Source organism: Aquarana catesbeiana, linkage group LG01 (assembly GCF_042186555.1).
Source record: "Aquarana catesbeiana isolate 2022-GZ linkage group LG01, ASM4218655v1, whole genome shotgun sequence".
Classification (NCBI taxonomy): Eukaryota; Metazoa; Chordata; class Amphibia; order Anura; family Ranidae; genus Aquarana; species Aquarana catesbeiana.
The window spans coordinates 322,828,518-322,840,738 of NC_133324.1; the positions used below are offsets into that span (position 1 = coordinate 322,828,518).

The 12,221-nt window shown below is 44.6% G+C and overlaps 1 protein-coding gene across 2 annotated transcripts in view; it reads right to left on the minus strand.

The window, feature by feature from the left end:
- TPCN1 (two pore segment channel 1) overlaps positions 1–12,221 on the minus strand; it is a 247,447-nt gene that overhangs the window by 5,835 nt on the left and 229,391 nt on the right. For both annotated transcript variants that reach the window (XM_073630364.1, XM_073630356.1), the window contains 2 exons: positions 9,626–9,753; positions 8,111–8,191 (listed from right to left, as the gene is read on the minus strand). In XM_073630364.1, coding sequence (XP_073486465.1) covers positions 8,111–8,191; positions 9,626–9,753 — 209 coding nt within the window. The remainder of the gene's footprint in view (positions 1–8,110; positions 8,192–9,625; positions 9,754–12,221) is intronic.

Below are 12,221 nucleotides of genomic sequence, written 5' to 3' on the forward strand. Positions count from 1 at the left end.
CGCTCCCCTCCTTTCCTCAATGAAAGGCTAGGACTCCTGGGATATGTGATGTACATACCCCGGGAGGCACAGCGGGCAGTGTGTGTGTCATTCGTGTGAGTGACGTGCATGGGGAAAAACAAAAGAAGAAAAAAAAAGCAGGATTGCTCTTGGGAAACTGAAGGCCGCTTTAACCTGAAATTGCTGAGAGAGTTTTTTCAGTTAGGACAGTAAAAATGTGGAACTCCCTTCCCTATGTAGTGGTATTAGCTGGAACTACTCACACACAGACACACGCACAGACACTTAGATTGAATAGACCTGTGTCTTATTCCAACCTTGTCTACTATGAAACTTTGTAGGATCCAGAAAATCTGAGAGGGCCCATGGAGAGTCTTCTTTTTGTAATCAATAAAGCTCATGAAGGTCTGACTTGTGTTTATCCTCATATTAGAACTAATTTGGTGGGCTATCTTTCCCGCATTTGGCTATAACCCATGGAGAGTCTGCCATAAGCCTGATGAGGTCCAACTACCATGAGGCTGGTAAGGAAGGGGTTTCAGAGGAGGAAATGCATAGATTAGGTTAAAATGATCCCACATCACCAGAGCATCCATTTCAAAAGCTAGATTATCCCTGGACCTGGAGACAAAACCTCTCAGTCCGTTGATGACCCTGGAAGCCAGGAGTTTCATATCTGGCATCCCCCACTTGTGACAGAGGTTTTGAAACACCTTGGAGTGAAAAGTCCCTTCTCTGGAGTCCAAACTTTGATTTTGAATTTCCACCTTCAAATTTTCTTTACCTGGGATGTGCAAAGCAGACAGGTCTGGAACGTGAAATTCTACTGAATACAGAATCAGATCAGCTTCTTTATGAGCCATTGGAACTTCGGTTTCCTCCCTGATCGTTGAGGCAAGCAATTGTCCTGGTGTTGCCCAACTGAATCCTTGTCAGATTACCTTATAGACAAGAGGTCGAGCACTGAAAGTATAACCAATTCACCCTGAGCTCTAGAATACTGAGAGATGGGCTTACTCTGACGACTAAGTGCCTTGTACTAGGGGTTCAACAGGCTGGCATTCATCATAAGAATCTTCCAAACCCATGGGAGGAACGATTTTCCTGACTCCAGCACTGTCATCTCCCACCATGCCAGGGCAAGCCTGATTTTGCTAGTCAGGTGTACGAGATGGTCCAGAGACTGCACCCTTTTGTCCCACGCTGCCCGAATGTTGAGATGCAATTGTCTTGAGTAAAATTGGGCACATGTAACTACCTTGAAGGAAGATACCATTAAGCGCAGAACCCTCATGCAAAAGTAGAGGGTTGCTTGGCTCCTGGACTAGTGAGTCCAAATGTAGAGTTTGTCCAGGGGTCTAGGGGAAAGAAGACCTTGGACATGGTTGTAGTCAGCATCAGACCCAGATACTCCAAGCGATAAAACGATTCAAGGGCCGATTTCTAGAGATTTAGGATCTACCCGAATCTCCTAAGGATCTGCACATTCTCTTGGATGTTGGCTGACAGAGCCAAAACTGATTTTTTTTTTCCTCAGATGTCCCTCTATAGGGATTCCCTGAGAGCAAAGCAAGAACAGGGGTTAGTAACTTGGTGAAGACCCGAGGCCAAGTGGACAGGCCAAATAGAATAACAAACTGGGAAGGCTGGACCATCAAGTAGGCACCCTTAAAGTCCACAGAGGCCAGAAGGCCTCCCAGGTTGAGGGAATTCCATGCAGAACTCTTGCACCCAGAAGGTGCTGTTCAGAACCTTTAGATCCAGGATGGATTGGATGCCCCCTTTGGCTTTGGGAAAGGTCAACAGGTTTGAGTAGAAATCCTGGAACCCTTCTTTTTTGCAGGACAATGGCTTTGACACATTGAGAGAGGCACTGCACCAGAGTAGCATGAATATCTACCAATCTTTGCAGAGGCACTAGTAAGTTTGACAACAGAGTTAGGTGGACGGAGAAACCAAATTTCTTTGTAGCCTCTGGATAGGATGTTTTGGACCAAAACTGTACTGTATATTCCTAGATATTTAAAAATATATATTTTTCTATTTTAGACAATGGTGAATGCTGGCATTTGGGGACTGTGAAACTGCTTAAAGCAAAGCTCCACCCAAAAGGGGAAGTTCCGCTCCTCCCCCCTTGGCATGTCATTTTTTTTGGGGGGGGGGGGGGGGGGGGAGTGGGTACCTGGTTTCGACCAGCTCACTCTTCTAGACTGCCAGACCATTCAGCAGCCGCAGTGTGACTCGCACATGCACACCTGGCTGTGAAGCCACAAGCGGTCACAGATGGGTACCTACAGTTGAAATGCCGGCTCCGGAGAGAGGAGAGGGAAAGAAGCAATGATTCAGGCGACCACATTGCTGGATCCTGGGACAGGTGAGTGTGTTTTTATTAAAAGTCAGCAGCTACAGTTTTTGTAGCTGCTGACTTTAAACACAAAAACGACTGGAGCTTGGCTTTAAAGAGAAGCACAGCCTGTGCACCCAACAATGCTTGACTGGAAAAAGAAGTGGAATGACTGAGTAGTACTAACTTTAAAAAGTCTGAAATGTCCTGGGACCAGAAGGCTGCAAAGACCAACAGATGTCCTCCCACTCTGACAAGTGGGGGTGTCTTCTTATTGTGAGAACCTGTGTATTTAGTGGACTTAGGGGTCTGGAACAGATTGCAAAACTGGGTTCCTGGTTTTGCCTTAGAGGCCTGGGAGAAATGAAAGGGACTCTTCTGAGTAGAAAAGGAGCCTCAGAAGAAGATTTTATCTTATTTTTCCGGAAACAAAGGGGTACTTTTCCTCTATGTGACCTACTTACTTTACAATAATGTGTTCCCTATCAAAGGGCCTACACAAGGTGAGTTCTAGCACTAATGCTCTGCAAACCAACATTTGATCCAAAGAGTCTCTTGCATGTGGTACCAAAACATGGTTCATTTTCGTTACTTGGCATATAATATCTGCCAACCCCTCAACACAATAGGGTAGGGCTACAGGCATGAGCTCCAGCTTCTGAAAGATCCATACTCCTGGGACATAGACACGGTCCCAATGCAGGTTGCAGGGCAGGACCTGCGAAGGGTTTCTAGCCTTTTATTCACTGGGTCCTTACATACAGGGATGTCCTTCATAGGGACTGTTAGACTGTTGCTAAGCTGACAGCTAAAATAAAAAGGGATACTTAATACAACTTTAAAGTGGTTCTAAAAGTTACATTTTTTTACCTTAATAGTGGTTCTAAAAGTTAAAGGTTTTTTTACCTTCATGCATTATATGCATGATCGTAAAAAAAACTTCTCTGTGCAGCAGAGCCACTGTTTTCCGCTGCTGTCAATCACAGCCAGTGAGCTAATGAGGAGAGAGAGTGGGCGTGGCCAAACCACAGCTCTGTGTGTGAATGGACACGCAAAGCAGCAGCTCAGGAGCAAGCCTGCTTGGGTGATCTCTGGGGGCACTTGGCAGGAGCGATGGTGGGAAGACCCAGAAGAGCAGGCTTGGGGCTGCTCTGTGCAAAACCACAGGTACCATGTATCATATCTGGTATACTTGCTCCAAGGTCAAGAAATTCTGGACTAGAGTGTTCACTACGAATCATTCAGAAACAAATCTTCGTGTACCCAAAAAAGGTGCTAAAACTGCACTTTTGAATGAAACGATAGAGGACACTCCCAGACATACCCAATGTCTCATATTCTATATCCTTTTTTGTGGCTTAAATGGCTATTGTGAAAGAATGGAAGTCACCTGTCATCAACATGGCTGTAACAAAAGAACACAATTTCTTGGATAATTTTACATGAAAAGCTGTCCAGCATCCTTCAGAACAAACCACATTTGTAAAAATTTGGACTCTCTGGTTACTATACCTACAACCACCTACATAAAACTGGAGTCAGGGCAGGAGCTGGGACCTAGACCAAGGGAAGTAACTTCCCAAATCCCTTTTCTCTTCTCACCCTCCTTTTTGTTTATGTTTCTTTTTCTTCGGTCTTCATTCTCCCATTCTCCTTTCTTAGTTTTTTTTTTACCAGTTGTTTTACATGGTTTTAAGATCATCGGCAATCAATCCGATGGTATAGTTTACTTGTATGATGACTATTGGCTACTGGAACTCTATATTCATAACTCAGGATACAGGAGGGTTATTATACTTGAAGTTGTTAAACATTCAGAGATATGGTATATTGAAATCTTTACTGTTCAATTGATGCTTATTCTGTACATGTCTTGAGATACGCTAGTTACCACTGCTTATTATTTTCTCTCTGAGCTCTGACTCAAACAAGTATCTGTAATTTTGTTCATTACAAAATAATAAAAACAAAGCAAGAGATTCTTGTTATGACGAGAAATGGAACAGTCCATTTCAGAGAAGGTTCACTTTTTCAGGAACCTATTCCCTATAGGGAATTGCTGAGCAAAATGTTTTGGAAGAGCAAAGACGTTATCTGAGTTAGGCCAATCATTATACAAGACCAGTCGCAACAGGAAATGCACTGGAAAAGTATTAACAAGCTGGGGCGCATTTTAGAGAACCCAGGCTGGTAAATTTAGGTAGCTGATGCAGGTAACTCCGAGTTTAGGTATGTGCCAACTATAAATCCCTCCTCATTTTCTTAGCTGACTTTGCAGAAGCAATTGTAACCCCAGGGAATTCAAAGACAGACTGCGGAGAGGAGGACTTGTGGCCCCCCGCATTCTGAGTCAGATAACATGGCTGCTCCCATAAACTCAGACACTGTAGCTGAGAAATCCTCTATAGATAAAATTGAGGAAGGCGTTACCACTGATAGAGTTAAAAAGAGTAACTCCACTTTTGTTAAGAAAAAAAAAAAAATCTCTTCTGGGTAAAAAATGTACAATGTAAGGATTTTAATAAAAACTTGTTGTAGATTTGGATCTGTTTTTGCTCAAAAGAAATTGCTCTTTTTTTTGGACCATGTCTTGTACACAGTGGTTTTAAATGGGACCGATTCATTATATTCAGCTAATGTACTTTCAGGGTTCTGATGAGAAAAGTTGCAGTGTCTGCATTCATTTAGAAAGGACCTCAAGAAAAATTGCATTTTTGTTGCAGAGGATGCCATGAACCTAACTTGTATCTTAGTGCAGAGTTCTTCACACAAGTCAAGTAAGTGACATTTTTTAAGGTGTTTTGCATACAAACTGTCTGCCATACTGCATTGAATTTCATAGAAAATTACAGTGCTGCAATGGAAAAGGAAATTTAATACCAATACATTTCAATCTATCTGGTGTGGACATTGTATATGCTAAATTATTTTCTTTATTTTCTATATTGTTTTTGTAAAGGCCATTTAACTCCTCTTCTGAAGTTCCCCTGCTGGCGCTCTTCGCTTCCAATTTCCTGTGTGTGCCTCCATAGCAAGCTGGGTGAACATGTGTGGGCACAGTTCCAAGCCAATCTGTGTGCATCCACAGAGACACAGTCAAACAGTCACAGTGTCGCTTAGCCACACCCAGGAGCGGACTGACCATCTGCGCACTTCGGGCACTGCCCGAGGGCCCGTGGCCAGTATGGGGCCCCATGACAGCTTCCACTTTGATCTGCCCGTCAATCACAGTTAGCTGACAGGTAGATCTGGTCCCGGATCCCTGCTAAGGGATTGTAGTGCAAAAAGACCTCATGATGCGCTCCACCCCGCCGGCCCCTCCTTCCCTCCCATCCACCCCAGGTGCTTGTATTTGTCATCACCTTGAACGGATGAGAAGAGTGGAGGAGGAGCGCATCATGAGAGGTCTGTTTACAGCCCCTTACCGTGCTACATCGCATCTAGGAGGGAAAGTGCAGCTGTTTGCCCAGCATGTGTGCCCCCATGCCGTGATGTGTGCCCCCATGCCCTGATGTGTGTCCCATAATGTGCCCTATAATGTGTCCCATGACCTACTATGTGCCCTATGATGTATCCTACTGTGTGCCCCATGCTCTACTATGTGCCCCACTGTGTGCCCAGTTCCCTCCTATTGTAATGTGCCCTGAGCCCTACTGTATGCCCCATGATGTGCCCTGCTGTGCGCCATGTGATGTGCCCTTTGCTGTGCATTGTGCCCTGTGCCCGTGATGTGCCCTGCTGTGTGCCCCGTAATGCACCAGTCTGTGTCCTGTTGTGAGAACCATACTGTGCCCTAAAATGTGCCCTTTTGTACCATGTAATATGCCCTGCTGTGCCCCAAAATGTATCCTCTGGCCCCCATGTTATATGCCCTGCTGTGCCTCATATGCCCTGCTGTGCCCCATAATATGATGTGTTGTCCCCCCCATTGTGCTCTTGCCACCATGTAATATGCCACATAATGTGCTCTGCTTTGCCCCATAATGTGCCCTTATGCCCCCATGTAATATACTCTGCTGTACCCCACAATGTGCCCTTCTGCCCCATGTAATATTCTCTACTGTGCCCCATAATTTGCCCCCCTGCCTCCCCCCATGTAATGTGCCCTATAATGTTCCCTGCTGCCCCCCCCCCCCCCCCCCAGTGTAATGTGTCCTACTGTGCCCCCCAGCCTGTAATGTGCCCCATGCTGTGTCCTGCTGCTCCCCATGTAGTGTGCCCTCCTGCCTCCCGCGCACACATACTGTGCCCTCCTGACCCCCCTGTGCGCTGACCTGCTGATTCCTATACTTTGCCTTGCTCCCCCCCCCCATTCTGTGCCTTGCTGCCCCCCCGTTTACTGTGCTTGCTTGACACCCCCTTGCCCTACTCTGCTGCCCCCTGTGCACTACTATCTCAGGTTCGACCCAGAATTGAGCACATTAAATAGGTAAGTTTTAATATTTATTCAATTTTTTTATGCTATTTCTAAAAATACTTTTTATATCAACAGCTCACTGATAATACCAATGTTCCATGAGCTGTATGACTGAACACATTTTTTTAGGTGTTCCCTGAGATCTCAAACAGGATCTGAATGACGACAGCTGGAGCCATTGTCTTTTGCTGCTGCCTGAGTCTCCTATGAGACTAGGAAGTAAAGAAAGGAGACCTTCAGCCAGGCACAGGGCTGGATCATTGACAAGATCAGGTAAATGTTTGGGCGGGGGGCCAAGTATAGAGTAATGCCGCGTACACACGACCGGACTTTACGGCATACTTTGCCCGGCTGACTTTTCGACGGACTTTCTGAATGAACGGACTTGCCTACACACGATCAACCAAAGTCTGACGGATTCGTACGTGATGACGTTCGACCGGACTAAAACAAGGAAGTTGATAGCCAGTAGCAAGTAGCTGCCCTAGGGTCGTTCTTTCTCCGTCGGACTAGCATACAGACGAGCGGACTTTTCAACCTGACTCGAGTCCGTCGGATAGATTTGAAACATGTTTCAAATCTAAGTCCGTCAAACTTTTGAGAAAACAAAGCCAGCTGGAGCCCACACACGATCGAATTGTCCGACACAATCCGGTACGCTGGACCAAGTATGCCGTAAAGTCCGATCGTGTGTACATTAGGCATTACCCCAAAGGGTACGCACAAAAAACAGCTGTTGGAACAGAAAGGGTTAATCAGGATCCAGCAAACATACCCCATCCATCTATACAGATTTTGCTCTCCCAGTGGGCATACCCTCCCCCTCTCCCCTTCTTGGGTGCATCACAGCCCTGGACCTAAAAACCCTGTAAAGTGTCTAGGAAGGAGCCTAACAAAGTTCATGGCACAATACAGGCCAGCTCTGCTTCTTCTTCACAGCGGGGTCTGGTTATGGCCTCTAAGGCTAAGCTAAGGATCAGTCAATCTGGAAAAAAGCCAAATGAGCCCCAGTGACTCTGCAGAAACTGCAAAAATCTTGCTAGAAGAAAAATGGCTTCAGAAAAAGTAGAAATTGTTTGTTTCTTAGAGCAGAGAAAAGATGTACATTCCTCTAGGGCAGGGATGTCAAACTGGCGGCCCTCCAGCTGTTGCAGAACTACAAGTTCCATCATGCCTCTGCCTTTGGGAGTCATGCTTGTAACTGTCAGCCTCGCAATGCCTCATGGGACTTGTAGTTTGGCAACATTTGGAGGGCCGCCAGTTTGACACCTCTGCTCTAGGGCATTAGCAAAAAACTGAGGCATGCTGGTTTCACATAGATTTGAGCAGGAAAAGGAGGCAAATTTTACCTGAATTTCTTCCTCATACATCTTCCTGCTGAGATCACTCTTCGTTTGGGATCTTTTGCCCACAAAAACAACAGAAGCAGCCTGAAAGATAAGACTAGAATGTGTGACAAAACAGCAACAGTGGTTCAAATTAAATGCCACAATGGTGGGAGAAGAAATTAAAATAAAAAGAGGACTTTTGACATACCTGTGAATTTTGAATCTTGGAGTGCAGTACAGGACACTGGATTGTATTCACAGACCATAGATTATATGCTGCTACCTTTTGGGTGATTTAACAGCGCCTAAATCTTTGCTCAGTCTACCCCCTTTGTATCCCCATCCAATCCATGAGGCTCCAATTTAGTTAGCAAGCAATAGACACATCACAGAGAAGAGATTGGAGGGACCTGTGTCCTGTAGTGTACGCCAAGATATGGAATTTACAGATTTGTGAAAATTCCTCTTATCTTTATTGTACAGTACAGGAATCTATTCGTAAATCATAGGATGTCCCCAACAATCATCCAGGGATGATTGCACACATTACAGGCTGGCCTCGCCACTGCGAGGTCCAGGTATGGTTCACAAGATGTGCTTAAGAGTCACCAACCTGGAAACTGCTCATGAGCCCTGACGGCAATAAGCAGTCAGATCTTAACAGAAGTGTCAATTGACAGAAGTAGTTAAATCTGGTGAAGCGATAATAGGAAGAACTTCTGCGAAGAGAGAAAGTGTCCGTCACCTAAGGAGACTAGAAGAAAACAAAGTGGTTCTAAAGCTTTAGGGTTTTTACCTTAATGCATTCTATGCATCAAGGTAAGAAACCTTCTGTGCTACATGTTCCCCTCGAGCCTCCCCCCCTTATACTTATCTGAGCCCGATTTTGATCCAGCTCTGTGCATGAGCGCAGTGACTCTGGACTTTCTCCCTCCTCACTGGGCAGATTGATAGCAGCGAGAGCCATTGGCTCCTGCTGCTGTCAATCAATTTCTGTGACGAGGTAGTGGGGAACAGGGCCAAGCCGCACTGTCTGTGTTAATGGATGCAGACAAGGTGGATCGGGGCTGCTCTGTGCAAAATCATTGCACAGAGCACGTAAGTATGACATGTTTATTATTTTAATCCAAAAACCCTTAGCTTTAACAACACTTTAAGCCTCACAGAGTGTGTGGGGTTATATGTGGACACTAGGGAATAGACCCAGGCTCCCAGCAAAGCTTTTGACAGTGTCCAATCACCTGAAGATAGTTGCATATAAGGCATTGTTTATGAAATAATTCCTGTGTACTGTACGAAAAGGATATTTAGATCAAGCATGAATACATCTTGCTTCCAAAGTAACTACCACAACAAAAACACAATCTATAATATTTTATACGTGTAGTACAATAATCTGGACATTACTGCTTGCTGGACTCTTCATATACTCAGCAAGGTTATGAATTAGAAGTTACTAGACTCATCACACAAATGTCTATCCAATGTATCAAAACAGAGAAAACAGAATGGAGCAACTAATGATCAGTAACCTACCTCACTGGCCTGTAAGTTTGACAGCAGTTTCCGCAGCTGACTTTTCTCATCATTGGTTTGTGCATGTCTAAGAATACCCGTCAACTCCTCTCTGCCCACCTCTTCCTCTAAAGTAATGCCTTTCTCATCTTTAACAAAAAATAAATAAAAACATAATGAACACATCTTAGCATAGGCTACAACTTCCCTGGCTGTCAAATGTTTAACTCATTTGAACAGATTTTAACATTTGCACTTCAAATTAGACAATGGTATGATTTAGTTTTGTACCAACAGAAATTTTAATTCAACATCATTATAACAAGGAAAACACCAATAGTTTGTAAATTACTGCATTATAATTCCCTACTCAGTAAAATTGTGTAGCCTTACAAGGACACAAACCACCTAAATCAATGCACATATTTTCAAGGACCTGTGCACTATGAATTTTGCACAAACTCTTAGCTACAGTGTCTTCTTCCAATCAGAAGTAACACAAATTTCAATCAATTCATAGAAAAACATCCTGCATGCATACAAGGGATGTCTTAACAAAAATGATGGCTATTATCCAGGAATTTTTAATGGCCAATAAAACCAAACAGCATTTTTGCACTGAATAATGCTACTTGACTGTGCATGAAATACAGAAACACAGCAAATTAAATGGGATTTTTGTACTTACCGAAAAATCTATTTCTAAAGATTCATTGAGGGACACAGGAATTTAGATACAGGACTGGACAATGTCAAATAAAAACAGCCCAGGATAACCCCCTCCTACTCGCAGCATTCCTTAGTTTTGTGGTCGAACAGTATCAAAAAGATGACCATAAACACAAACGGGTGGGACCTGTTTCCCCTTAACAGACTCCAAGAAATACATTTTACAGAATGTACAAAAATTCTATTTTCTTTTTCGTCCATTGAGGGACACAGGGCTTCAGAGACTGAGGGGTGGGCAAGAGCAAACAACACTAACAGGCCAACAAAAACAAAACTGGGGACTGCCTGCAGCTCAAAGAACTGCCTGAAGGACCTTACGCCCAAAGCTGGCATCAGATGATGCCTGAACATCCACCTGGTAGAATCTGGAAAACATATGAACAGAAGACACGGTGACAGTTTTGCAAATCTGTGATACAGTTGCTTTATGCCAAAAAGCCCAAGACACTCTCACAGATTTAGTAGAGTACGCCCTAACAGGAAAGGATGATCCAAACCTTAAGGCCATATTATTGGATCTTGGTCTGTCTGAGTCACTTGAAAAATGGTGCAACCAGAAAGCAGGTCCCCCCTTACAGGGACAATCAGGAATGACAGAGAGGAAGTGATGGCTGCGTCCCAAACTTGCACAGCCCAAATTACATCCAAGCAATATAGGAAGATGATCTTCTAGCCTCAACAACACCTTGTTCTTGTGTAAAACCAGATAGGGCTTGTTACAAAATAAAGCTGCCAGCTCAGACGCTTGCCTTGCAGAGGTGATGGCATCAAGAAACAAAATCCTGTGAGGGAGAGTGGAAAAGGGAATATTCTTGAACAGTTCAAAAGGCTTTTTTTTTTTTTTTTTTTTTAAGTGTGAAGAAAACAAATTTAGATCCCACCGAGTCACGGAGGAGCAGGCAGAGGGAGCCACATGGGAAACCCCCTGCACAAAAGACCGCTTTTAATCTCTGTGGTTAGGGCTAGCTGTCATTAGTGCTATTTTGCGCAAAGTCTTGCAAGTCTGCAGTGAAATACTCCCGGATTAAATCATATGAACTGGCCATGACTGATGGAGTCAAGAGAGATGGCACAGACTTTAGCATAGGGCAACGTTTCAGGCTGTCCTTGTCAGGCACCTCAGGGGGGGACACTGCAGACAGCCCTGGAACCGTTAGTGGAGTCAGCTGGAGGCATCTGGTACAACAGGACAACTCCCCATGTGTCTAGAATCAGACACGCTGCACCATAAGGTAATAAACCCATAGTAATCAACACACCCGTTATCGTACACCCTCTGGCTGCAGCCGCAATACACACAATCTAGTTCCCATTTCTCTTCTTCCCAAGACCAGACTCCCTTTCTCTTTGGAATGATCGCTCTGTCTGTAACAAACTCACCTTCCTCCACGATCTCTTTATGGCCAACTCATTTAATCTACTCGACATTAGAGGCAGAGGAAATTATGTCATCTCCCCTCGGCTCGGTATTTTCCGTTCCGCCGCAAAGGAGAGAAGACATCCGAGTGAGTTACACCAACACACACAGTAGAACATGCCAGGCATACTTTACACCCCCCATCACCCCCCGATCACCCCCCCCCCCCCCCCCGTCACACTGACACCAAGCAGTTTTTTTTTTTTTTCTGATTACTGCATTGGTGTCAGTTTGTGACAGTTAGTGTGGTAGGGCAGTTAGTGTTAGCCCCCTTTAGGTCTAGGATACCCCCCTAATAAAGTTTTAACCCTTTGATCACCCCCCGTCGCCAGTGTCACTAAGCAATCGTTTTTCTGATCGCTGTATTAGTGTCACTGGTGATGCTAGTTAGGGAGGTAAATATTTAGGTTCGCCGTCAGCGTTTTATAGTGACAGGGACCCCCATATACTACCTAATAAAGGTTTTAACCC